General features: G+C 65.2%; 7 protein-coding genes across 7 annotated transcripts; 4 read left to right on the top strand and 3 right to left on the bottom strand.

Moving 5' to 3' along the window:
- Positions 1 to 956: 956 nt before the first annotated feature.
- PFL1_05209 (uncharacterized protein) lies at positions 957 to 3,035 on the bottom strand (the record flags this gene model as incomplete). The annotated part of the gene is made up of 1 exon (XM_007882738.1): positions 957 to 3,035. One exon carries the CDS (start codon positions 3,033 to 3,035, stop codon positions 957 to 959), a length of 2,079 nt encoding a protein of 692 aa, XP_007880929.1.
- A 1,183-nt stretch (positions 3,036 to 4,218) lies between these two features.
- Positions 4,219 to 10,486, bottom strand: PFL1_05208 (uncharacterized protein; the record flags this gene model as incomplete). Its single annotated transcript, XM_007882737.1, has 2 exons — positions 4,219 to 6,828; positions 6,941 to 10,486. 2 exons carry the CDS (start codon positions 10,484 to 10,486, stop codon positions 4,219 to 4,221), a joined length of 6,156 nt encoding a protein of 2,051 aa, XP_007880928.1.
- A 2,175-nt stretch (positions 10,487 to 12,661) lies between these two features.
- Positions 12,662 to 13,296, top strand: PFL1_05207 (uncharacterized protein; the record flags this gene model as incomplete). Its single annotated transcript, XM_007882736.1, has 2 exons — positions 12,662 to 12,811; positions 12,913 to 13,296. The coding sequence occupies 2 exons, from the start codon at positions 12,662 to 12,664 to the stop codon at positions 13,294 to 13,296; spliced, it is 534 nt and encodes a 177-aa protein (XP_007880927.1).
- A 335-nt stretch (positions 13,297 to 13,631) lies between these two features.
- On the bottom strand, positions 13,632 to 16,178 carry PFL1_05206 (uncharacterized protein; the record flags this gene model as incomplete). Its single annotated transcript, XM_007882735.1, has 1 exon — positions 13,632 to 16,178. One exon carries the CDS (start codon positions 16,176 to 16,178, stop codon positions 13,632 to 13,634), a length of 2,547 nt encoding a protein of 848 aa, XP_007880926.1.
- Positions 16,179 to 17,622: 1,444 nt separating this feature from the next.
- PFL1_05205 (uncharacterized protein) lies at positions 17,623 to 19,348 on the top strand (the record flags this gene model as incomplete). Its single annotated transcript, XM_007882734.1, has 3 exons — positions 17,623 to 17,630; positions 17,916 to 18,050; positions 18,283 to 19,348. 3 exons carry the CDS (start codon positions 17,623 to 17,625, stop codon positions 19,346 to 19,348), a joined length of 1,209 nt encoding a protein of 402 aa, XP_007880925.1.
- Positions 19,349 to 20,827: 1,479 nt separating this feature from the next.
- Positions 20,828 to 21,880, top strand: PFL1_05204 (uncharacterized protein; the record flags this gene model as incomplete). The annotated part of the gene is made up of 3 exons (XM_007882733.1): positions 20,828 to 20,859; positions 21,222 to 21,357; positions 21,842 to 21,880. The coding sequence occupies 3 exons, from the start codon at positions 20,828 to 20,830 to the stop codon at positions 21,878 to 21,880; spliced, it is 207 nt and encodes a 68-aa protein (XP_007880924.1).
- Positions 21,881 to 23,585: 1,705 nt separating this feature from the next.
- Positions 23,586 to 26,415, top strand: PFL1_05203 (uncharacterized protein; the record flags this gene model as incomplete). Its single annotated transcript, XM_007882732.1, has 3 exons — positions 23,586 to 24,035; positions 24,145 to 24,215; positions 24,297 to 26,415. 3 exons carry the CDS (start codon positions 23,586 to 23,588, stop codon positions 26,413 to 26,415), a joined length of 2,640 nt encoding a protein of 879 aa, XP_007880923.1.
- Positions 26,416 to 26,428: the final 13 nt, after the last annotated feature.

Here is a 26,428-nt window from a genome sequence, read left to right as displayed (position 1 = left end):
TGCTCCACAGCCGTTTAAATCTGGCCGCAAAACGGGCCTCTGGGCGTCATACCCTCGGGCCATGCGCCTTGATCTGGTGTGCGCTCGTTCCTGGCCACCTGAGCTTCATCCCCGCGCTGCAGCAATGTCAACGAGATTCGGAAAGATCTTCATGCGGCACGTGTGTCGCTTTGCCCATGGTTGCGGCGCTAGGAAATCGTATAACGCCGGGACTGCGGTTGGAAGCTGCGCGAGTGGTCGTGCGACATTGACTGCGATGGTGCGGGGTGGTAATTTGGGGCTGGTCGAGTCGGCGAAGATGCGTTTCCGATGCGCTACAGCATGCGGTCAGGAAGGTCGCTGCTGCAGTCGTAAGGGCGGGCCTCGCCGTGTGTTGGGTCTCGGTGTTGCGGGCTCAGTCGTGAGAATGGACCTCGCCGTGTTGCGGTCCTTGCCGTGCGTTGGGGCTCGCCGCGTGTTCCGGGCCTTGTCGTGTGTCGGGCCTGGACCTTGTCGAGGAGGGGGCTCGCCGTGCGATGGAGACAAGATTGCTATCCCTAGATGCGGCGGGCCTTGCCAAAGCTGGTTGGGGCCTTGGATTTGGGCCTCTCGTGCTCCAGCAGCAATTCGTCGTAATGGCGCGCAGCCGCCTCCTCAGCAGCGGCCTGTCCACCGCAATTGGCAAAGCTGAACGCTTTGGTCTTCAACTGGATACGGCCCAAGCTCGCCAACCGTGTGCGCCGCGAAAATCAAAGCCCGGCGGAGCGCCAATAGGCGAAAGCGGGACGCGTCGCACTCACACCTCGGGATGGTATCCGACCATGCCGCTTGCGAAGACAATGACACCTTCGATCAATCAACAACCACACAGACGTCGAGCACAGGACAATGGACAGATGATTGCTTCGTACGACGTCCCCGTGGCCACCTCCCCCCGGGTTCGCGCTAACTACTTCCCCACGGCTCGCTCCTTCCCTTCAGAGCTTCGAGCTGACGGTCGCCGGACCTTGTTCGTACAGCTTGTCAATGGCCTCCTTGTAGTGCTTCACAGCGACTGCCGTCTTGACCTTCAGAGTGGGCGTGATTAGGCCGTTCTCAACGCTCATAGGCTCCATGGAGATGTGCAGGCCCTTGATGTACTCGAATCCCTTGAGTTTGTTCTCGCGAGCGATTTTGGTGTACTCTGCGAGGTAGGCGGCGACGAGCTTGGGGTCCTTTGCGGCGTCGGCCATGGCGGCGACGTCGGACTCGGCGATGGAGCGGCCGAGGACCTTGCTGGCCCAGGGTGCAAAGACGGAGGGCTCGGGGACGACGACGGCGACGAGGTAGTCACGGAACGAGTCGCCGTGGACGAGGATCTGGGCCGAGAGCGGGCAGCGGTTGTAGAACTCGGAGAGGGCGTCGATGGCGACGTACTCGCCCTGAGAGAGCTTGACGAGGGACTTCACGCGGTCGATGATCTTGACGCGATTGCGCTCGTCGATGAGGACGACGTCGCCCGAGTGGAGCCAGCCCTCTTCGTCGATGGTCTCTGCCGTCTTGGCCGGGTCTTTGTAGTAGCCGGGGAAGGTGTTTTGGCCGCGCGAGAGGAGCTCGCCGCGCGGGAAGGGCTTGTCGGCCGACGTGTAGCCGAGCTCGGGGATGTCGCGCAGCTTGAACTCGACGCCGGGGATGATGGGCCCGCAGGTTCCGAGCGACGTGTCGTTGGGGTTCATGAGGAGGCAGGATCCGTAGTTCTCCGTCTGGCCGTATCCCTCGCGGACGTCGCAGTTGAAGGCGACGCGGAGGAGCTTGAGAACCTCGGGGCGGATGGGGGCGCTGCCCGAGACGATAAACTTGACGTTGCCGCCGAGAACCTTTTTGACCTTGTTGAAGACGAGGCGGTCGTAGAGGGCGTGGGTGAGGGTGCCGTCGCGGTCGTGGTTGGCCACCTTTGCGTCGATGGCGGTGCGGAGCAGCTTGCCCTTGAGGCCGGGCGCGCGCGCCTGGGCCTCGATAAGGGCGGCGATGCGGTTGAGGACGCGGGGCACCGAGGCAAACATCGACGGCTGGAGGATCTGGGCGTCCTCGACGAGGCGGGTCGTGTCGCCGCAGAAGAAGCCAATCTTGCCACCGTTGCGCAGGGCAAACTGCTCGACGCCGCGGGCGTAGATGTGGGCGGTGGGCAGGTACGAGAGCAGGACGTAGGCCTCGTTGATGTGCAGGCCGAGCGAGGCGCCGCAAAAGTAGCCCATGCCGGCGGTGATGATGGCGGCCTTGGGGTTGCCCGTGGTGCCCGACGTGTAGCAGAACGAGACAATGTCGTCGATGTGCGGGGGCGTGTGGGCGACGATGCCGCGGCGGCCGGTCTCGAGGATCTCGTTCCAGGTGAAGGTCTCGACGCCGACGGTGGCGGCCCACTGCTTGGCCAGCAGGTCGCGCGTCGGGTCCGAGGGGGCCAGGTCGCACTGCGACTTGGGCAGGCGGAAAGCGTCGAGGACGACGAGCGCCTTGAGCTGCGGCAGGCGTCCGGCGCCCTTCTCGGACAGCACGGCGGCGACGTGCGAGGGCGTGGTGAAGACGATGCGCACCTCGGCGTGGTTGAGGATGTACGAGGCCGAGGGCGTGTCGTAGCTGTCGTACAGGCTCACGGTGCGGCGGCTGTAGGCCAGCGCGCTCTGGTCGACGATGAGGTATTCGGGCCGGTTGAGCACCCAGAGACCGACGGACCAGTCGCGGTCTCCGACGTCGTCGCCCAGCTTGCCCTGGCGGGCGAGGTGGGTGAGGGCCGATCCGACGGCGGTGCGCTGCTCCTCGACCTCGTCGTAGCTGAGCCACTCGTAGTAGTTTTCAAAGTTCTTCTTGTCGGCGTTCCAGGGCCTCCAGCCGGCGCACTGCGCCTTTGGGTCAAACGACTTGCCGCGCGCAAAGATGTCGTACGTCGTCTGCGTCGTCTTGAGCTCGGGCACCGCCGCGTTGCGGTAGATGGCCGAGAAGCCGGGCTTCTGCGTGCCGGGCACTGGAAGCGTCTGCTTGTCCAGCGGCCACGACTTGGGAGGGGCCGGGCTGTTCTCCATGTTGGCTGAGAGGGTGAGCGCGAGGGTGGCGGCGGGGAGGTGACGGGATATGGCGGAGGTGACGTGGAACTGCAGTCACACAGACAGGATGCAATGACGGAGGAAAGGATGGGATCGAGCAGATGGGGGACGGAGAGAAGGCCGTTTCGAGATTCGAGCGGTCGATGATATACACAGGCGCCCGGCCCATGTCCTCGGCCCCTGCCATCCGTCCACTGCGTGCTGCTGCTTCCTTGGGGCAGAGCGGGGCAAGTGCGCCAAAGGGGGGGCCTGTGGCCTGCCCTGCCCTACCATGCTGCTTGCTTGCTTGCGTGCCTGCTGGGGTGCACGAGCGACGCCTTCCGGCCCGATGCCGGCGAGGCTTTTACCGTGTGCCGGCTCTCGCCCCTCATTCGTCAGCCGTGCCCTTGGCCCCGCTACAGTACCCGGCCGCTGGAAAGCTGGCCCCCCGCGTATTGGCTGGCCGCCCACCCTGCTGGCCTTTCGTTCTTCTGAGACCCGCTTCCCCGCTGGCCCCGCTTGTGGCCAAGAAGCTTCAAGGGCCCGCGGGCAGGCAGCGCGGCTCCTCTGCCGCACACAAGACTCTGGCAACATCTCGCCCCCTTTGTCCGGGCTCTTGGCCTGTCTTCTCCGCCTTTCGACGATACCCGGGCGTCGTCGTCGTTGTTTTCGAAGCGAACGCCGGTCATGGCCACGGTCGAAAGCCAGGCACCGTATCGATTGGGCATGCCATCAAGGTCGTCGCCGATGGGTCCGTCGGGCCACCTGTGGCGGATGCATATCGGACCTGGCAAGGCCTGCGGCGCATGGGCGAGAGGCAGAGGTGGCACGGGGGAGGGGCTTTCAAACGATAGAAGAAAAGGCAAACGCTGGGCGCCCACAGTCGTGCGAGAGACTTGGCTCTCCGAAAACTCACCTTGCCGTCTCCCGAACCTGCGTCCCACTCTCGCAAGTGACGAGTTGCGAAGAGGCTGACGACGAGGTCTGCGGCGCGGTCGTCAAGAGATGGCACGCGATGAAGGAGCAAGAGGCAAGAAGGGACGGCACACTGGCACAGGCGCACGGTCGTCGATCGGTTGTCGGCTGGATGGCGGTGCGATTGTCACTGGCAAAAACGACTCCCCTCTAGAGCGTGTCCCGAGGCAATCTTCAATCGACAAACACGGAGGGTCGCGAGCGGCGATCAGCGGTGGATGAACGACGTCTCGACTGGCTGGTGCTGGGCCGTAGGGTATGCCTGCTGCATAGCCCCGGTCGGTGTGGCCAACGAAGCGTGCTGCGAGTAGGTCGGTGTTGCGGCGCCTGCATTCTGCATCGAGTATCCACGAGCGTGTAGGGCAGCGTGCTCGTGAGCGAGGTCTTGATGGTGCGGGCTCGCCGAGGTCGCGGCCGGCATGTAAGTCGCGAGCGGCTGCTGTTGATGATGGTGATGGTGCTGCGGCTGCTGCTCGGGATGGCCGTGTCCGTAGTGCGTGGGCGAGTGGTCCGGGACGCGGGCGGCATAGGCCGGATGTCCCCGCGAGAAGCTGGCCGCACCGGGAGACAAGGGAGATGCGTCCATCGCCTGCGACTGCGAATGCTGCTGCGGGGGTAGCGACGGGTAGTACCCAGGCTGTGGCTCGTACGCCGTGGCGGGATAGCCGCCGCCACTGCCGCGTCCGGACACCGGCTGCGAGCGCGAGGGGACTGCAACTGGTCCGTAGCCGGCCTGAGCCAAGCCTCGAGGGCGAGCGGCGGCCGAGGCGGAAGCCGAAGGAGCCCCGGCGGGGGACTGATAGACGTCCTGAGAGGCGTGGTGCTGCTGCGACTGCGGCGGAAGGGCAGCGGCCTGCGGGGCATCGCGCGTTGACGCGAAGCTCGACAGCGCCGGCAGCTGCACCAGCGCCTCGCGGTAGCTCGGCAACATCCGTCGCTCCTGGTGGTGCTGGTACGGGTACATCGACGGCGAGTCGGCATACTGCGGCGCACCCGACCGGAGGCTGGCAGTGTGCGTGGCCGGGCTATGGACGTAGGTCTGCTGTGGCAGCATGCCACGCGGATCGCTGCCGGCGTAGGCGCGGCTCTCGCTGTAGATATGCTCTGGGCTGTGCTCGTAGCCGCCGCCGTAAATCTGTTCAGGCTTTCCCGTCCGAGGGACGACTGTCGAGCTGGGTAGCGTGACCGTCGAGTCGCTCTGTGAAGACGTCCGGCTCGTCAGAGGCGGCGGCAGGGGCGACGACTGTGTGACCGGCGTCTGATGCGGGCTCTGACGGTACTGCATCGGCATCGCGCCCGTAGCATACCGGGCATGTGCGTACATCGGCGCCTGTGGTTGCTGCTGCTGTTGGTAGTGCTGCTGCTGCATCTGCTCATAGTGCTGCCAGTCGTGCGCCGGCGCAGCGGGATGGCGGTAGCCGTGGTAAAGCTGCTGCGGCGGCTGCTGTGGCTGGTGCGGTTGATGCTGATGGGCCGGGTAGCCTGGATGGGGAGCTCCATAGTCGGCCGCAGGGGGCATGGCACCCTGCCCGCTGCGAGGATCGTAGAGTACCGAAGGCGGCTGGCCATAGGAACCACCGAACCTCTGACCGAATTGCGGGAACGACGAGCCATTCTGATAGACGGGGGCAGAGGGAGCGCCGGGATGCGCGAGGTGATAGGCCTGGCGAGGACCTCGGCTGGCGTAGTCCGGCGCTCCTGGCGCAACAGCGGCTGGGCCCGGCCCGGGGCTAGGAATCGCGCCAGGATCGGTCTGCTGCTGCTGTTCTTGTTGCTGCTGCTGCAGGCCGACGGCCTCGCCTTGCGATAGCACAGGCTCGCCTTTGGCGTTGGTGCGCTCGGCGAGGCTTGTCGATTCGGTGTTCGCTGCAGCGGCTGGTCCCGAAGCTTTAGCGGCCGACGTCTTCTTTCCTGTCGAGGCGCGAGGCTTGCGGACAGGCGTGGGCTTGCTCGAGGACACGAGCTCATCCACCGTGGCGTTAGTGGCCGCGGCAGCCTCGGCCTTCTTGCTCGCCTTTCGTGCACGCTTGACTGGCCGACCTTCAGCAGCGGCGAGCTCTTCCACCTTTGCGGCTTCGCCATCAGTTTCGATCTTGGCTTCGGCGGCAGCGGCGGCAGCTGCGGCGGCGGCCTTGGCCGTGGCGGTGCGCTTGCGAGCCGGCTTCGAACTCGGCGTCTTGGCAGCTTCGACTGTCGTCGGCGGTGCTGCCGTTTCCTTTTTACCGACGGGCTCGAGCTCCTCTGCGGGCGGCGCAGGCGGTGACGGCGGCTTCTCGTCGAACAAGATCCGGCCAAACTTGACGCTGCGTGGCCTGCCCTGATCGTCGATGACGACCTCGCCCTGGCCGTCGGGAAGGTCCCTGACCTCGGTCATTGTCGCCTCAAACACGCCGCCGGACGACTTGATCTTGATGACCGACGGGATGGGCAGCTCGAGGATCCTGTCGCGCAGCTCCTCGGCCTTGCGCGCCTCTTCGGCCTGCTTGAACAGCGGATTGTGGCTGCGGCAGAGCACGACCAGCCTCTCTTCGTCGTCCCTGGGGCCATGCTCCGATTGCTGGTGCGGCTGCGACTCGGATGACGGCTCCGACGACGGAGCGCCCTTGCGCTTCTTCTTGGATGCCTTTCCGGGGCCATTGGCGACGCCATCCTTGGCCTCGAGGCGATCGGCCACCTCGGCAGTGCAGACGTCGATGAACCAGCCATGCTCCTCGATCAGCGCACAGCTGACGTGGACCGACTTGGGGCACCGGCCGCGCGTGCACTGGATCTTGGCGCCCATCTTTTGCAGCGCCGGTGTTGGGCAGATTTGACATTTCTGCAGGGATTCGAAGCCGCACAGGGCGAGAGGGTAGTAGCAAGTGAGATGTCAGCGGATCGAGTTCCACGGCCCAAAGCCGGCTGGGGACGGGGAGAGCATGGACACTTACGAGAGAGTAGCGGGCCTTCTCGATGCCGTCGACGCCGCACACGATGTCGTGCTTACCGTCGTCGGACCGGCCGACCCAGGTCTCGGGGATGAAGCTGGCACAAAGGCGATGCGCAAACTTGCCGACCAACGGCTTGCCCCTCGGCCCGGTCGCCTCGACAGTGTCCGGGATCCGGACCAGGTCGTCGCGGATCTGCGATGGGCAGAACACGCACGGATTCTCCCCAGACGAACCGGCGGCGGCGGCGGGGGGCTTCTGCGGTGTCGATCCCGAGGCCATCATGGCGAGTGAGGCCGCCAGCGCCAGCTCCTCGGCGGCCCTAGGCGGTTGCGAGGCGTCGGACGATGGCGCAGTGTTGATGTCTCCGCCACCCTCGTCGATTTCGGCGGCGGCGGCGGCGGCGGCGGCAGCCAAGGCGTCCTTCTCCTTTTTGAGCTTGCGCGCCTCTCGGGCCTTTTCGTTGCGCTTCCGCCGCTTCTCGAGCTCCTCTTCCTCGACTGCCCGGAGGCCCTCTTCGCGCGTCCTACGCAGCTCCTTGCGCCGGTCGACTTCCTCGAGCTCCTTGCTTTCCTCGAGCATGGCGTCGACGTCCATGCGCACGCTCTGCTGCGCCTGGTCGCAGTGGCAGTAGTTGGCCTTGCGCCCGATGTCGAGCCACGAATCGAGCGCAAAGTTGACACTCTCGGCGCAGTTGTAGCCCAGGTTGAAGCCCGAGTGGTAGCCGTACGGATAGGTGATGACAAACTCGCCGGCGTTGTGGACGAGGCGCAGCGGTCGGATGCCGTGGCTGGCGAGGAACGAGGGCGAGGCGAGGTACGACTTGTGGCGCATGAAGTGGGGGCAGCGCCGCGAGTCGCTCGGGAACGCGGCGGCCATGGCCGACTCGAAACGCTGGCGATCCGCCTGCCGGATCGAGTACCACTGCTTGGGCGCGCCAAAGTGCAGGTAGTTGATCGAGTACAGGTCCATGTCCTCGACGTGCCAGGCAAAGGTCGCCCGCCACATGCCCCAGTAGAGGTAGGGCGTGGTGACGCCTGGCAGCTTTCGCCGCAGGCGCAGCCGGGTGAGGAGGTTGTCGAGCTTGCCGACATTCCAGCGGGCCGTTCGGTGGTCGAACAGCGTGCCCTTGAGGTCGGCGCCGTACATGGGCGGCTTGCCAAAGTTGAGGCTGCGCCAGTACTCGCTCTCGATCTCCCTGCACGTCGCCTCGTCCCACGCTGACGGCTCGGGCGGCTGCGGCAGGTCGCCTTCGTCGTCGAACGGCGAGGATGCAGACTGGACGCTGCCTTCGCCTTTGCCGTCCTTGCCGGCCCGTGCTGCTGCCCTCCTGCGATGCCGCTCAATCTGCTCCTCCGAGAGACCCTCGAGCCTCCAGCAGTTTGCGTAGTCGAACCTCTCCCACTCCTCGGCCGTCGTCGACTCGGGCCAGGCTGACCGCTTGGCCTTGGTAGGCGAGGCGGACGGCTCCGACGACGTGTCCGGCGAGGCCTGCAGGCTGCTGGCGAGCGCCTGCTGAGGAGTGTTGCCGGCAACGTTGCGCGACGGCCGCTTCCGGAGGTTGATCTTGCTGGGACTCGGGGTCGCGCCGGGGCTTTCCAGCCGGGGCATCTCCTCATCGTCGCGCTCCCGCATCCCTTCCTCCCGCTTGGGCGTGCGGATGCCCTCGTCGGTCGCGACGGAGCGAGCATCGCCGTTCGGAGCAGGCGTCGAGGTCCGTGCTTCTTCCTTGCTCAACGGATCGCCGATGGCGGCGGCGACGGCCGCTGGGCTCTTGCCCTGCGCGCGCTTCCGCTTGGTGCCGGCCCTGGTCTCGGTGGAGCCCGCGGCGCCGGAAGCGCCATTGGAGGTGGCCAGACTGGGCCGCGCCTTGCCGCTGCGCGTCCGGACGCCCTCTTCCTCGAGGATGGCGGCGTGCGGGTCGCGCTCGCCCTCCTTGAGCTTTCGATGCCCCCAGCCGCCGTTGGTGACCCCGTCGACCTCGACCTTCCACTTCATCCGGTCCATCTCCGGTCCCTTCTGCCCGGGCGAGATGCAGGTGTCTGCCCATTGCTTGGCGTTCCATACTTTGACCGTCCGGGTGACATTCGTCTGCCGCCACACCCCAGACCCTGCGGGGGAAAAGTGCTGCAGGATAGCGTTGCGGATACGCACCCTCGAGACGTCGACGATCTCCTCGCCCTGCTCCTCGGCCTCGGCCTTGGCCTCGGCGGACGGCATGAGCGAGGGCAGCGCGTCCCTCCACTCCTTGGGCGGCACGATTTTGACGATGCCACAGCGCATGCCCCACTCGTCGATGGCCTGGCAGAAGGAGTAGAAGTCCTGGAACTGCTCCATGGTAGGCTCAAAGACGGGCACCCCGTCTTGGGAGAGGTTGCCCCGGGTGATCGCCGACACCGAAGGGTCCATCGGGTAAATGTAGGCGGGCAGGATCGGCTCGATGGGCTCAGCCGGGGCGGCCGGAGGCTGCTCCGGCTGCTCCTGCTGCTCCTGCGCCGGTGGCGTCGAGATGGCGGCATCGTCAGCGGTAGGCGGAGGTGTCACTGCAGTCGTCGAAGCCGGCTGCTGCTGATCGTTGCCTTGTGCCGACTGCTGCTGCTGGGAGGGAGGCGCGGCTTGCACAGTGGGCGCAGTGCTCGCGGCGAGAGGCAGGCCGTCGTCGCCTTTCCGGGGTGCGGGCACCTCTGCGTGCTTCTGTCTCGGCGTCGCGTGATCATCTGTACGCTCTTTCTCATCCGAGGTCTCGCCCATCGATGTGGCGGGTGTCGTGTGCCTGCTAGAATCGGAAGCATGAGGCCGCGGCGACGATGGTCCGGCATCGACCTCCGCTTCCGTGCGCGGCGAAGAGTGGTGATTGGGAGATTCAGGAGCTGTGAGACCAGGGGTGGCATCGGCCGCAGTAGTGACCACGTCGGAGTCACCCCCTGGAGCGTCGATCACCTCAGCCGAGGGTTGCGCGCTCGCACCTTCCGGCTGCTGCGCTTCGACTCGCTGATCAGCGTTGTTGGTCTCATCCTGAGCAGAAGCTGGGACAGCTCGAGTTGGCGTAGCTGCTGCATCGGCAGGTTCGGTCGTGTCGGCCTGGGCCCTCGCCGATACTGCCGCATCGTCGGGGTCGATCTCAGCAGAGGTCTTTGCAGGCGCAGTGTCTTCGCTGTCTGTCGGCTGCGCAGCAGCGGGGTGAGAGGATGCTGTCGGAATGGCCTCGGCGCCTTCCTGAGGTCGCTGCTCGGATTCCTTCGGGTCCTCGATCAGAGGCTGGGCAGTGTTTGGCTTTGGCTGGTCCACATCGGCGGGAGCTGCTGCTGAAGCCGATGCATCTGGCACGATGTTGGTTCCTGCTTGCTCCTGCTGGTCGTCGGGAGCATCCGATGTCTTAGCTGGTGTCGGGTTCGTCGCTGGTGGCGGTGTGGTCACGAGCTGAGCAGCTGCCGTCGCCTCCTCGACAGCAGCCGCGGCGGTCGGGGATGTTGTTCCGGGCTGCTCAGCCTGTTGTGGCTGCTGCGGCTGCTGAGGTGGGACATCGACGTGAATCTCGGCGTCGACCATCGTCGCAGCTGGTCTCCGTCGCCCTCACCGCGACGGCCGCGAGGGGGGTGAGCGAGCTGGCGGGGGAGGGATCGTGTGACGCCAAGGACGCAAGCAAGGTTGGCCAGGCTAGCTTGTGGTGGAGTCGCACGCCCAATGTAATGTCGGAGCGGGGGAAAGTGTCAGGGTGGGGTGGAGAGGGGTCGGCAGAGGGCGTGTCGAGCAGGTGGGCGGAGGGGCAGGCACTCGGTATGAAGCCAGGGCGGGCGCGCGGCGGTAGGCAAGAGGCTAATGTGGCGAGCCCGTCGAGCGGTGACCAACTAACGCTTGATCTGCTGGAGGGTCGTGGCGAGGATACGAAGGTGGCGCTGGCAGCGATGGTCGCCGGGATGATGATGGGGAGCGATGGTGGTGGTGGTGGTGGTGTCGAAGAGAGCGGGGCCGAGTCGGTCGTGGCTGCTTCGCGACGACGAGGCTCGTGATGGGGGCAAGGCCTGGCGGGCAGAGAGGCAAGCAGGGCCAGCCTGCCAGGCCAGGCGGGTGAGGCCGAGCGCCCTCGATGCAGGAATCCTTTCATCAAAAGAGGCCGCGCGAGACAGGCCACCAGGCAGCAGCAGCAGCAGCAGCAGCAGCGCGCAGCAGGGGGGCAGGGCCAAACAAAAACGCAAGCTGCGAGCGGCGAGCCACCAGGCCACCGAGCAGGCGGCTTAGCAGAAAGGCAAGCAGAGAGGCTCCAGGCACCCTGACCGCTGTCTACCGTGGGACAAACAAAAAAAAAAAAAAAAAAAAAAAAAGAAGGAGGCACAGCAGAGAGAGAGGCTGGGCAGGCCGGCGGGGACCGACGGTGTGATGCAGAGGTGCTGCCTGCTGCCGCTGCCGCTGCTGTTTGACCAAGCCAGCCCGGAAGCAGAGGCGGTTGTTGCGCGCTCGTCAGGCTGCCCCGAGGGGCGATCTTGGCCTGGCCTCTGGGACCTTGCCTTGCCTAGCTTTGCTGTCGAAGCCATCGAGGGGATGGCATCCCGAAGTTGGAAGATCAAAGCTAAGACCACGGCACCCGGTGCTGCTGGCGTTGCCCAGCTCGGACGGCGGCCTAAGGAAGTCCGCCCGAGCGAGCGCTGAAGAGCAGCTGCAACGGCGACCGAGAGAAGCCCACGAGCGTCGAAAAGAAGCAGGCAAGCCTCCTAAGCTCTACGGACCAGCCTCGTCCTCGTCGCTGGTGCCGGCTCGCGAGCGCCGTAAGGCGTCGATGCCACCTTGCTTGCTTCGTCGGGCTTGCCTCGCCGTTGCTTGTCGGGCAGTCCACGTCGTCCTACATAGCTTGACACACAGCTAGCCTAGCCTGCTTGCCATCGGAACGAGGCCGCTGCGACGGATCGGCCATGCACGCTGGCCAGTTGAAGTGCCAACGACAGGTGCGCCTGCTGCGCACGCGGGCGGCGCGGAAGCCAGCCGATGTCGGTCGGGTTCCATGGCAGCGGCAGGCCACAGAGTGCAGCGTCGGAAGCAGGCAAGCAAGCGAGCCGTCTTCTCCTCACCCTCCTCATTGCTTCGTGCCTCCTACGCTCTGCCAACCTGCGCAGCTCCTCGACATACCGGCTGATGCTTCGACGAGAGCAGAGAGGTCGGGCTCATTCTCGATGCTCTCCAGGGAGAGAAAAGCGGCGCGGTCCGACAGCATGCATATGTGTTCCACGGCTCGAAGGCAGTCTGCCTCCGAGTCCGAGTTCTCGGAGCGCGACCCGACGCCGCACGCCCTCATTCGCTTATAGGACGAGGTCCAGGTCTCAAACCGCCGAGGCGCTGCTCGCTGGCGAAGCAATCGGCACAGCCCGCGAGTCAAGCAGGGCTTCGGAAGAGCCGAATGGGCGGAAAGACTCGATTAAGATTCCGTTCATGAGGAGCCAAGATAGCTGACCCCGATGTCGGACTGCGGGCTGGCCAAGGCGAACAGGGAACGGGGACGCCGCTGGAAGAGTCTCAGTCGCACGACTGCTCGAGACCCCGCGCCTGCCTCTGGCCCGCCCCGCTCCACTTTCGAGCGCGTGGGGCCCGCGCCGCCAGCCAAGCAACACGTACAGCCTGCGACCAACACCAACCCCAACACCACCACCACCACCGACACCACCTGCGCCATCACCGCCATCCGCAGCGACACCGCAAACGCCACTGCATCGAGATTGCCCACCGCATCACAACATGGACACGACGACGCCGTCTCGCCACTCGGTCGGCTACCCGGCCACGACGCCCTCTGAGCCCATCACCTCGACGGTGGACACCAGCGCGCTGCGACATGGCACCGTGTTTGAAAAGGAGCGCGAGAGGCTCATCACCGATATTGCACAGGTGCGTACCGCAGTCGTTGCTATTCCTTCGAATCTGAGCTTCTTCGCGGTGACACCTCACTGACCTCTCTGCTCCTGTATGACCTCGCGGCCGCACGACAGGGGATCGAATCGCTCATGTCATCGAGCAATGCACTCAACCGCAAGCTGGAGGAGAGCATCTCGGTCGGCAAAGAATTCGAACCCATCGCCGGGCTGTGGGGTCGTTTCTCTGAGTTGATGACGGCCGTCGGGATCCCCGATCCGTATGCGGACAGGTACCAGCAGCAACAACGTCCAGCCTCGTCCAAGCAGCAGCAACAGCAACAGCAGCAGCAGGGCAAGACAGGGGCAACCCAGACCGAAGAGGAGGATCGGGACGCGCAGGCAAGGAGCCTCCGTCGCTCCACAAACGAAGACAAGAGAGGCGGCACCTTGAGCGCCAGCACGATCGAGCATACCCTCCCGCCGGGCGTCGCTCCCGGTGGAGGCACCATCTACGAATAGCTCATCGTCTTCGTCTATCATCGCATCGCCCCCGCCCCGACAACGACAACCTCGCCCCGAAGGCGTCACACCCGGGGCTGGGCTGCACCCGTGGCTGTACTTGTATCCGCTTTCCCGCCTCTCGTCTTCTCGCCCGCAATCGTCAACGCTCGTACGCACTGACACACAGACAACACACTTCTCGCGCTGGATGGGCGACCTCATGGGCCCAGCGTCAATGTCGCTGCCCGCGGGGCATGCATCTATCTATGGTCCCGTCGGCCGCGGTAGATGGGCGACGCGCGCGTTGCATGCGATGCCAGGCCAGACTTTCAGCCCTCTGAGCCCTCCGTCAATCATCCGCGATGCACGCCGCCCAAGGAAATCAGCGGCGTGCCCTTTGACTTTTTCTTCTTGGCGGCGCCCGACGCCTGCTGCTGCTGCTGCGCCCGCGACGTGGCAGCCAAAGCCTCACTGAGGCCGTCGAGGTTGCCCAATCCACCACCGGACTGCGAGCCGCCGCGTGGGCTGGTGGCCGACTCGTCGATGCGGCCCGAGGGTAATGCCCAGGGCGTCGAGCTGCCGCTGGCATCGGGCGACGTCGGCAGGCTGCCCTCGCGCTCCTTGCCCTTGCTCTTGGCCAGCACCGCCCGCTTATGCGCGTTGAGGTCCATGCGCGACTGGTTCGTGGGCAGGCTGGGGAACGCCGCCGTGTTGCGCGTGGACAGGTTGACCATGCCGTTCGAAGACGATGAGGCGCCGGCGCGCATCACATAGGGCGCAGCCACCGGCTGCGGCGTGCTCCGACCGCTGCTGGCGCGGTTGGCGGCGGCCATGGTCGACGAGGCCGACCAGGGCGTGCTGCCGTGGTTGACGCGCAGCGAAGAGTTGCTCGCCACGGCATGCGCCAGCGATCCGGGGATGTTGACGCTTCCCTTGGACTGCGCCTTGGCCAGCGAGGGAAAATGCTCCTTGATCACCGGGGGCCGCCCCGCCTTGTGGCCCGACGACGACGAGGCGGCGCGGTCGACGTTGGCCCACACCTGGTTGTTGGACGCCGACGCAGTCTTGACGTTGCGGATCTGCCCGCGCGCGATGCCGGCGTAGGGCGACTCGCTGCTCAGCGGGCCGACGCTGCCGCCGCCGAGCGAGGGGAATTGGGTCCGCTCGATGCGGAAGCTGTTCCACGCCGAGAGCAGGTGGCGCTTCTTGTCGTCGTCGTCGAGCAGGTCGGCAAGGCCGTTGACAACGTTGACGCAGTCGTCGAGATCGCCCACCAGGCTGTGGATGTTGTCGATGAGGTCCTTGGCCGACATCTCGCCGTTGCGGTAGGTGCGCACCGAGGAGCGGAACGAAGCGACCCGCGACTCGGAACCCTTGAGGATGGCCGTGACCTTGGCGAGGTAGGCCGCGTGGCGCTCCTGCATCGGCATCGCCGCTGCCGCCGCACCAGGGTTGGTCTCAGGCGCCGACACGCCCTGCGGCGTCGGGCCATCTGTGCCGCCGCCGCTGCCGCCAGGGCCCGTCAGACTGCCTCCGAACGCCGCGCGACGACTCTGGTGACTTGCGGGGCCGGCGCCGGGGACGTGCTGGCGCCCTGCAAGCGACGACACACCGAGCGGGTCGGCGTCGTCGCCCGCGCCGGTATCGCGCTCCCGATCCCCTCGAGCACCGGCCCGGCCGCCGCCGCGTCGTCCTCCGCGACCGCCGCGACCGCTACGCGAGCCCTCGGGCTCATCGTAGGTGAAGTTGGCCTCGATCCGCACCGCCTCGCGCTTTTCGCGGCTGGTGAGCTCGTTGGCATGCTCCGACAGCTGGTGCGCCTTGAAGTCCATCTCGCTATCGAAGACGACAAACTTCTTTTCGAGACACTCGGGGTTCTGGCAGAGGAAGTGCTCGTGCTGGAAGTGCTTCTCGAGCTGGTTGTAGTTGCGGAAGTAGCGCCAGCGGTCGGCCTCGGTGCCGCGCGCCTTGCAGATGTGGCACTGCTCGTGGCGGTCGCGCATGTGGACAAAGAGCTCGTCGTCGCCGTAAAAGTACTGGTTGCAGTACTCGCAGTGGCCGTGCTCGCTGCTCATGTGGGCCTGGAGCGACTGGCTCGTGTGCAACGTGTGCTCGTGGCTGAAGATCTTCTTGTGCCGCACGCAGAGGTCGCAGAGGAGGCGGTTGTGGTCGCGCCGCGCGTGCATCTTGAGGTCCTGCCACCCGGCGCTCGCCACCTCGCAGCGCGCGTCGGGGCAGTTGAAGCGCAGCAGGATTAGCGTCTCCTCCATGGCATCCTTGGTCTCGAACGAGATCTGCAGCTTCTTGTCGGCAAATGGCGTGTCGGACGGGTCGAAGTCGGCAAAGTTGCGCGTCGACGAGGCGGTAAAGATCAGACGATCGATGTCGGTCTTGCAGAAGGTGCACTCGTTCTTCTTGTACAGCGCGCGCAGCCGGATGGCGCAGATATGGCACGTCTTGTGGTCGCAGGGCGCCACCGAGTACAGCTTGACCGGCTCGGCGCAAATGAAGCACATCTCGCCCTCGGGCGGAAGCTCGTCGTCGTCGTCGCCGTCGCCGTCGCCATCACCGTTGCCGCCGTTGCCGTGGTCGTCGCCATTTGCCACGTCGCCCGACGGCGCGTGGTCGCTGTCAGGGTCCTGATCATGCTGCTGTTGTTGCTGCGGCCGTGCCTGCCGATTGGTCCCACTCTGCGGCGGTCTAGATCTCCCACGACCACCTCTGCTGCTTGCTGCCGGCCTATCTGAGGCTGTGGAGGAGGCGGCGGCGTCGGACGAAGACAGGGCGCTGCCGAAGTTGCCTCTTCTCCCGCCCCTCGATCCGCCTCCGCCACGACTCCCTCCTGCGCCGCGACCGCGTGCAGGACGTCCTCGAGGAGTGGCTGCTGATGGTTCGCTCATCTGTGTGTGGGTTTGCGGTGATGGCAAGGGAAAAGAGGCGCGGGGGGAGCCGTGCTTGATCGATGTATGCTCGAGATGGTTTCCCTGGCGCGCTAGGTGCTCCTCGTCCGGCGGTCCGGGCTGTTCCGCAAGCCTAAGGAAGCGTCGGGGAGGAATAGAACGACGAGGGCCGTGCTGTTTTGCGGTGCTGTTTTGCTCTGTTTTGCTGAACGGGTAGGGTGCGACAGACGAAGAAAGGGCGGGGATCGGGGCAAGGCGGGGGATAGGAAGGCAGCAGCAGGTGGAGGATGAGGAGGGCTGCGCGATTCTTCTTGCTCGCTGCCCAGCCGGCCCCGCCTTTCGGGCTCGTTTGCCAGCCCCCAGGCAGCCAGCGAAGCAGAGCAGGTTCGACAAGCCCAGCTAGCCTGACCTCATACGCTAGGCAGGCCTGGCGAACGAGCCACGCGGGCCGCCGTCTGTCTGCAAGCCAGATCGGGCGCCATTCGTGATCGGCTCAATCCGCCTTCTGTCGGGCAGGCCCTGCCGTCGCAGGGCCAACCATGTATGCCAGGGAAAGCTTGCCTGGCTCCCCTTTCGACGAATACGGGCTGGAAGAAGCCCCTGCAACGACGACGCGACCGATCTCGTCTCCATCGACACCCTTCGCCGCTGCCGCCGTATCTCCGGACGAGTGCTGAGCCAGGGTCGTGCAACCATGCCGCGCCACCACGCTGCTCTGCGATACGGATCCTCGCTCCCTTGCTTGCTCGCCGCCAGGGGAGGGCCAGCCCGCACCAGGCGGGTCAAAGCAAAGGGGCGGCCCTGCCATTCAAATCTCCAATAGCAAACCCAAGCCCCACGCACTTCAGCCCTGGTCATCCTGAATTGAAACTGGGCCAGGCTGAGTCGCGGATCCTAGTTAATCGCTGCTCCAAACTGGAAGCGTGGCTCGTTAACAAAGGGAAATCAAAGCAAACTGGCCCACGCAGGGCCGGCCAGGTTTGTGAATTTCGAAAGCCAGGCCAGGCGGAGCGAGGCGAGCCATCGAGAAATTTTTTTCTTACCAGGCAAGAGGGCCAGGGCCAGGGCCAGGAAGAGAGGCAGGGGAGAGAAAAAAACTGGGCGGCCAGCAGGCAGGCAGGCAGGCACTCGGCCAGCCAGCCAGGAGAGGAAGAGAGGAGCGAAGACAGGCAGAAAGAGATGAGGAGCGCGCTCGACGCCATCGAGAGGGCGAGGCTGGGTGGGTGGGGGTGCTGCTGTGGCCCGCCACCGACACCTTTCCCCGATACCACCACCACCACCACCAAAACAACACATCTCTACATCACCAAGCTATATCTGGTTGAACGGCACCCCGTAGCCCTTCAACTTTCTTTTCTCCAGCGAACCACCCAAAAAAAACACACCCCAAGGCGTCGACTTTGTCCAGTCCGACTCCTTGACCCTTCAAACCCATCTGCCCAGCATGTCCAAGTGCGTATGGCCGGCCGATGTCTCGAGCTGCTGCGATGTGTCCGTCCTGTCGCACCGCATTCGGCCCCGGCGAAGGATCGATGGCGGACGAAGGCGGCCAGCCGGAATGGGCCCGCCTCGCGACGGCACTGATGTCTACCTCCGAGCGAACGGGAGAGGGGCACAGCGCCACCGGCGCGCGGCTCTTGCGCCACTGCTGTTCGTAGTGCCGAGCTGAGAGCAAGTGACTGACCTTGAGTTTGGTGCATCTCCTGTCATGCTTCTCTTCGCCTTCCCGCCTCGCAGGCCCGAGGAGACCCCCCAGAACAATGACCTCCAGATCGCCGATGGCGAGATCGAGTCTAACTGGGAGTCGGTCATCGACAACTTCGACAACATGGAGCTGAAGCCCGACCTCCTCCGCGGTGTCTACGCTTACGGGTGAGTGGCGACGGCAGTCCAGCAGCGTCAGGGCCAGAATGGACGGCGTAGTTGCACGATCTCAAAGGGCCACGGGCAATCCGTCACGTCGCCCCTGGCCCCAAGCACCCGTTTCCCGGCCTTACGCGGATCTTGGCTGGGCCGCAAGAGCCCAATTCCGACTTGCGGCAGCGGATACACATGCTGACGTCGCCGCCTTCAACCCCTGCCCCTCTACTTTGCCGTCCGCCAGCTTCGAGCGCCCTTCGGCGATCCAGGCCCGCGCCATCGTCCCCGTCATCAAGGGCCACGATGTCATTGCCCAGGCCCAGTCCGGTACCGGCAAGACTGCCACGTTCTCGATTGCCATTCTGCAGCGCATCGACCCCTCGATCAAGGCCGTCCAGGCCCTGATCCTGGCCCCCACCCGTGAGCTGGCCCAGCAGATCCAGAAGGTCGTCATCGCCCTCGGCGACTACATGGACATCAACTGCCACGCCTGCATCGGCGGCACCAACGTCCGCGAGGACATGGCCAAGCTCGGCGAGGGCGCCCAGGTCGTCGTCGGCACGCCCGGCCGTGTCTACGACATGATCAACCGTCGCGCCTTCCGCACCGACAACCTCAAGATGTTCTGCCTCGACGAGGCCGACGAGATGCTGTCGCGCGGCTTCAAGGACCAGATGTACGAGGTCTTCCAGCTGCTGCCCCAGGACACCCAGGTCGTCCTGCTCTCGGCCACCATGCCCCAGGACGTCCTCGAGGTCACCAAGAAGTTCATGCGCGACCCCGTCCGCATCCTCGTCAAGCGCGACGAGCTCACCCTCGAGGGTATCAAGCAGTTCTACGTCGCCGTCGAGAAGGAGGATTGGAAGCTCGACACGCTCTGCGACCTTTACGAGACCGTCACCATCACCCAGGCCGTCATCTTCTGCAACACCCGCAGGAAGGTCGACTGGCTCACCGACAAGCTGACGTCGCGCGAGTTCACCGTGTCGGCCATGCACGGCGACATGGAGCAGGGCCAGCGCGAGGTCATCATGCGCGAGTTCCGCTCGGGCTCGTCGCGTGTCCTCATCACCACCGACCTCCTCGCCCGTGGCATCGACGTCCAGCAGGTGTCGCTCGTCATCAACTACGACCTGCCCTCGAACCGCGAGAACTACATCCACCGCATCGGCCGTGGCGGTCGTTTCGGCCGCAAGGGTGTCGCCATCAACTTCGTCACCACCGAGGACGTCCGCATGCTCCGCGACATCGAGCAGTTCTACAGCACCCAGATCGACGAGATGCCCCTCGACGTCGCCAACCTCATCTAAGCGGCCGCAGCGGCCGCGGCCTGCCATCTTTCCGGCAAGGTCAGGCCCGCTTAGCCCCCGCGCACATCGCGTCGGCGTAGGCAGGCAGACCCTTCACCCAGGGAGACGGCCAGGCTTTCAGACGAGGAGCTCGGCAGCTGGAACGAGGCCCGGCATCGGCCGTGGGAAGCACGGCCGTGGCCGGGAAGATGCAGCGCAGGCGTTCGCCGAGGCGACGTTCCACCGAGGACGTCGGCGGTGGGCTGCAGTCTGCATGGCTGGATTTCAATAGAGCCTCGCGCGGTTGGCGGAGGCACGAGGGACGTGACGAGGCGAGGTCGACGTGGATGCGGGCGCGGAAGTCAGCGGGGGGTCGTTGAGGCGCGATCGCCAGCCCCCTGCTGCTCCACGGTCGGTCGGCCTCCCCGCTTCGCCCGTCTTTGCATCGCGGCGGTGGGGCGTCGGCGTAAGGCGTAGCTCCGAGGCGAAGGTGGCGGTTCACTTGCTCGGAGGGCAGTTCGCAGGAGCTCGTCATTGACGTCGTCGGCGCCATGTCCCCGCCACACACGCACCCACACACACACACACACCACCCCCAAAACTTCCCATCATCCTGCTCAAAATCGGGTTCGGAAGCAGCGAGACGGCGGCTTTTCCTGGCGGGGGGAGAGGGTCGTTGCTAGTCACATTATCGGTCCGCCGCCCGTCTCTTGCTCTACACATGCTGTACCGCACCCCTTCGTTTTCCCCCCCTTTTCAATCCCTGTTTCTTCTCTGCTTCACCCTTCTCTCTGGCCTCCATACACCCTTGCACGCTGCTCTCTTGCCCCCTTTGCCGTTCGAGGCGCGAGCGCGACTGCTCTCCTTTCCTTTCTGAACACGACCAAGGAGAGCAGCGCGACTCGTTCGTCTGGCCGGCCTTGTTTAGGAGAGCGGGGAGGAGGGATCAGGTTTTTATCGCTTTATTCGCTGTACTTTTTTCACTTTCCCTTCTTCTATGCCGCCGGCCCCCCCCCCTTCCTCTACCACGGGTCTCCCCCGGCCGCCACCCACTTCTCAAAATGTGACTTGAAACCCGAAACTGCGCTGTCGTGCCGTCCGGTGGGTGTCCAGATGCTGCCTGCGAGCGACAGACGGACGCGCGGGGTGATGCTGGTGCCGGTGGTTGCGATTGGGAAGGAGCCCGCGCCCGATCTAACGTAGCCCGATGCCGGACGTGCGGGACGGGCGAGGATCCGAAGCTGCCCGCTCGCCGAAATTCGAGGGAGCAAGGGAGGAAGGCAAGCAAGGGAGGAAGGCTCGATCGCTCTCCTCTGATGTGCCTCTGGCGCGAAGAAGCGAAGGCGTGGGGCGCAGGCAGTGGGGCGCGGGCGGGCATGGCCGGCAATCGCACCTCGAGCCATCGCAGGTCGGCATCTCCACCTTCTCTTCCTCGTCCACCGCACCTCGTACTCTCCCGCTTCACCACCTATTCGACCCCCAACGACCAACTCGCCCATCATGTCTGCCGCTTCCTGGAGAGCCCACTTCACGTGAGTAGTCGATGCGCAGTCTCAGGGTTGAAGATGGCCTGGTAGCACTGGCGGTGACAGTCTGGTAGCCGTTGGATGGAGGCACTGACTCGACATCGCTTCCTCCTCCTTGCTCCAAATCTTCATATGCTACCCGGATATTCTACACCGATCCGACGACGCTCTCATGCTGTCTGTCGCCCGTCTTTCATCCATGTGATCGCCCTGGATCGACCGCCTCTCAACTGCCCTCGACTTTGATCCGTCTCTGACGACTCGACACCACGTCTACCCTGATCTTTGCTGCCGACCTTGACACCTCGGGCAACCTCCTTCCGACGACACTCTGCCTCGACCATGCCTCATTCGTACCGCCCCTGCAGCTTCAACAAGTACACTTCGATCGCTGCGCGGGCCACCCGCGAGGTCCTCAAGGAGGAGCAGCGTGCCACTGCCGAGCGACGTGGCTACATGGCCCTCCGATACCAGGAGTGGAAGGAGGGCAAGGCCGGCGACAACGTGAGTGCCCTCATGACAAGCGACGATGTCGGAACGAAGTGGAGGGTATCCTGTCGTGCATCATGGAAGGGTCCCCTGGGGAAGCAGGATGTGCAGCCATGGACCTGCGAGACCTTGGCATGCATGGTGCTGGCTGGCCGTGTCGCGCTTCTGGCAGCATCGGTCCAGCTCTTGCGGTCATTCGCGGATGGCCAGCTCAGCGTGAACCTACGGTGCACGACGTTGCGGTCGCCTCCTCGGCAGGCGATCGACCGGTGCGCAAGCCCTTCCTTGCTGCGCCGATGCAGTTTCAGATGGCTACGGGCGAGATGACGCCGACGGGAAGCCCATCGCACTCGAAGGCGCCGCGGATGAAGGGTAGACGGGTCACGGATGATCCTCTTGACGCTCGCATGCTCTCAAGTTGACCTGCCGCCATGGACCATGTGCTGATCGCTCGCTCTCGCGCCCGCCGCAACGTCCCTCTCCGCTATTTCCCCACCAGGTCAACATGGCCGAGGCTGAGAAGAAGCAGCAGCAGTAAGCGCTGGCTTTGACTCGTGCCAGCACGACGCTCATCGACCATGATGTGCAAGCACAACCAGCAGGCTCAAGCGCGGCGACTACGGCTGGACAGCTCCTCGCCGCCTCGAAGGCCGTGACCTCTTCGTCCGCACGACCATGCACGCTTGCACTCGTGTCGTTGCCGTCAGCTTCTGATACAGAGATTACCGCCAATGCCAACAACTGAGCTCCCACCTGCGAACGAGCAAGGGCTACGTATCCTGTCCGTGCTCGGTATAAGACGATGGCCCTGTCGCGCGTATTGGCCACCCTCGACAGCCGCTGCCAACGACTGCGCGGCTGTGTTTGGTAGAAGAGTGACTTGGCTTTTTGGAGGGGCACTCATGATGGGAGAAAGGACCGGACCGTTGGAGGCGGGCGGAGCGAGCGCAGGTCTAAGTGCTGCATCGAGGGAGCTCGGCGATGCTGGCATTCGGACGAGAGGAGCGCCCTCCTTCCCCATCCGCTCCGTCTGTAAGTTACCGCTGAGGAGGCCCTCCATCGGGAGTGCCGGTCGTTGTCGAATCTGGGGTTGGTGCCAGCGGCCTGTCCATCTCTCGCAGTCGCTCGCAGCGTTAGAGCTCTCCTTTGCTCTTGCTCTCCGGCCGGCGTGTTGCCAAAATTGGGGGCGGGCGGTGGCCGAGGTTGGGTGAGCACGTTCCCTGCCTGGGGCCCGGGCCCCTGTGCGCTTTGGCCGGCCGCTGCGAACGTGGACAGCTCGTGTGACTCTCACCCCGCTCGCCCCTCGCCCTCGGCCCTGCCGTCTGCTTGGCTGCTTGCCTGTTTGCTTCTTGCCTCTGTCCCGTCGAGTGGAAGCCCAGCACGCAACCAGGGTCGGACGATCCGACGGCCAAGCCAGCGCTGCTCACGTTCTCTCTTGCCCTCGCTGGACGATGGGAGCGCGGGCGCCGTGAAAGGCCAGGCGGGGCGCAGGCTGCACACGAGCATGCCCATCCTCGACCCCCAACCCTACCCCCGGACTCCCGGCCCCCCTTGTCGCCCAGGTCCCCTTGATCATCAGCTACGCTTGACACGGTCAGGGAGCCAATTGAGCAACGTCGACTGACTGTCCCCTTGCGGTGTCCTCGAACTGTGCTGGAGCTAGTCAGAGGTCCAGCCTGTGATTCTGCAACATCGCAACCTTGGCACGGGCGTGCGGACTGGCTTCCGACCCACGTCTCGAAGCTCAACGTAGCCTCTGCTTGCCTTCTCGCTCGCAGCCGGGAGGGTCTATCTTTGCCACGTACCCTTCGTCGTCCTGCCAGGCTTCGCCTGTCGGAAGATGACCTGGTCACACCCGTCCTTCGAAGCTTGTTCCATCGACTGGACCGTTCGGCTGTGATCCTTCTCTCCCCAGTGATCTGCCTCGACCCGGGTCTGACGAGCAAGCAAGTGTTTGCCCCGCCCCACAGACTACCAGCAGTATAGCCTTCCTCTTCTTCAGCCGACAACTTTGACCTCTTCGCTCTTCGACCACCATCGCCCTGTCCCTCACGCTCACGGCCTATCTCTCGACACGCCGACCCGTCCAGCGTCCTCGAGCAAAGCTCGTCATAGCTTCCGTTCCTGCGTTCGAGGCACAAGAGCTTCGCTCCTAGCACCACGGAGCTCGCGTTTTGGGCATCGACCGGCTGCAGAGAAGCCACGAACCGGCAGCAACAGCCGCTTGCGACCTCTCTGCCAGGATGTCCTATCCGCTCCTCGGCCACTATCACCATCCTCACCCTGCCGCGATCGCCGCACCTGGGTACGCGCTCGAGCCTCATCGCGGCTCCTTTGCGGGTCACAGTAGCACCAGCACCAGCACCAGCACCAGCAGTGTCAGCGCCGGCAGCAGCAGCATGGGTGGTCACCTGGCTACAGCTCTCGTCGGCGACCGAATCGAGTACAAGGGTGCCGTTCTCCTCCTTGATCGCCTCGAACACCACCTCTCTGCCCACCCGCTCGTCCGTGACTGCGCGGTGCTGGCGTCCGATGCGCTAGCGGGAGCCCGAGCCGCTGGCCACACGACCCCTCCCTCGCCTACAGCGTATGTAGCGCTCAGCGGCGTGGGCAGAGACCGGGCGCTCAAGGGCGGCGAGAAGGAGTCCAAGAAGATGAAGACGGAGCTCACAAAATACCTGGCTGACCACGCCGTGAGTTCTCGACGCGCGGTTGCGCGAGGTGCGGCAGAGCTCCGGTTTCCGCTTGGACGAGGGCTGACGGTGCGCGCTCCCGACCCCATCGCCTTTGAAACTGTCACAGCCCGCCTTTCGGCAGCTCAAGGGCAAGGTCATGTTTGTCGATTCTATCCCTCGTGCCCAGGACGGTGCAGTGTGAGTTGTCATCTCGGTCGCGCTCGCAAAAAGCCGGCGGTGCCTGACGACCTCCTCACTCATCCATCCTCCTGCTGGCAGTCTCAAGCGGGCCCTGGCCGAGAAGGGCGCTGCCACGGCCGCCCAGCCCGTGGCAGGACCCAGCAAGGGCTTCTTCAATACCGTCCTGACCTCGCCCGCGCAACCAGCTTCCGTCCCCGCCACCGCCACTGCCGCTGTCGATGCCGCTACGGCCGACGATGCCGGTGTCGAGGATGGTGCCGACGGCTCGCCCAAGAAGAGCGGCCGCGACTCAAAGCGGAGGGCGACGCACAGCCAGATCGAAAGGCGGCGGCGGGAAAAGATCAACGACCGCCTCGTCACGCTGCGCTCCATCGTGCCAGCGTGCGCAAAGGAGCTCGAGGACCGACGGCGGCAGCGGCAGGAGGAGGAGGAGGAGGCGGCACGGATCGCGGCTGGCGGCGCGCCCAAGACGCTCATCGACGCGGCGACGGGCAAGCCGAAGCGAAAGCGCAATCGCAAGAAGCCTGAGCCCAAAAAGGCGGGCGACAACGACAAGGACGAGGAGCTCGGCCTGCACAAGCTCGAGGTGCTCACCCATGCCATCAACCACATTTTTGAGCTCAAGGCGAGGATCGAGGAGCTCGAAACGGGCAAGAAGCCGACGTGGATCCCCACGGCCGATAACCCTTTCGGCGTCGAGGGCGCACCTGTGCCATCTTCATCCGCCGAAGTCGCCGCCGCCGCCACATCAGCGCGTTCATCGGTATCACAGACCGCCGATCCGACTAGGTCGATCGTTGGCGAGACCAAGGAGGAGGGCCGTGAGGCGCGTGCGAACGCGGGTCATGATGAAGACGGCGACGCTAGTGGTCTCGACGACGACGACGACGGCGATGACGAGCTTGCCGACGAGGGTCAACAGCCGATGGCGAAGCGACGGACGAGCACCGCCACCCGCCCCGCATCCATCCGTCCCGCCGTGCAGCGCGGGGCAGCGTCATCGTCGGCTCGCGGCCGCCGAGCGCACGGCTCGAGCAGCTCCAGCCGCGACAGCGATGAGACGTCGCCGATCATGAGCCTCGGCCACAACACGCCGCTCCTCATCTCGCCGGCGACGACTGCCATGACGACCATGTCGTCGCCCATGATGTCGCTCAGCGCCGAGTCGCCCATCCTCCTCGGCGACATGGGCTCCAAGCGGACGGACAAGGCCTACGGCTTCCAGCCCCTGCCGCCGGCCGCGCTGCCCCTATCCTCGCACGGCCCGATGCCCAGCACTGGTGCTGCTGCGGCTTCGGCAACAGCGCCCACGCCAGGCGATCCGCAGAGGCGCGACTCGAGCTCGTTCCTCTTCAAGCAGCTCTCGCTCAAGTCGCCCAACTTTGTCCCGTTCAACCCGCTGGCCTACTCTGCCGCGAGCCGGGCGCGAACGAGCACGGCGAGCGTGACGCCCTACTCGAGCTACGGCGCCGAGAGCGGGATGCGCGAGACGCGCTCGCCGCGGTCGTCCGAGACTGCCATCAGCAGCAGCGGCAACACGCCGTCGCCATCTCGAAGGGACGCCGGCGATGTCGAGGCTTCATCGGGGGCTCCCGACGGCTCCGCAGGTCATGCTGACCACCGCGCGGTGCCCGGGTTGGCCGATAGCGACACGTCGGCCGCGGCGTTGCTGCTCAATTTTAGCACGTCGCCCGAGGTGATGCGGCCCGTCTCGTCGGTCCGCGCCTCTTCGCAGACACGCGTCGGGGCGCGACCGACCGACCTGTCGTCGTCGTACGACCTCGGCAGCAGCGCGGGACACCGACACCCGCTCTACTTTACCTCGCCCCAGTTCCGTCCGATCCACTCGACGTCGTCGTCCTCCTTCCGCGACGATCCGCTGCGGAGGGTGCCCGGATCCGCGCCGGGCGGTGCGAGGCCGATGACGACCAACTTTGACCCGTTCGGACGCAGGACGGCGGTCGAGTTCCGCCGAGGGTATGCGCATGGCGGCGCAGCGGGGGCAGCGGACGAGGTGAGGGGTGTCGAGGATGAGGATGAGGGCGATGAGCTGCTCAATTCGCCGCCGCACCTCGCCCTCGACGGTGCGCTCGAGGGCGAGGAGGGAGATGAGCCGGCGGCAGAGGCGCGCGAGGACGATGTGCTCTCGGACAATACGGTCGAGGACGTGGCGAGGGTGCCGATGCAGATCGACTAAAGACTTTGGCCGC

This window comes from Pseudozyma flocculosa, assembly GCF_000417875.1.
Source record: "Pseudozyma flocculosa PF-1 unplaced genomic scaffold scaffold00018, whole genome shotgun sequence".
In the NCBI taxonomy this organism is placed as follows: Eukaryota; Fungi; Basidiomycota; class Ustilaginomycetes; order Ustilaginales; family Ustilaginaceae; genus Pseudozyma; species Pseudozyma flocculosa.
The sequence above is the reverse complement of the archived record's forward strand: the minus strand, read 5'-3'. Positions and strand labels throughout refer to the sequence as shown.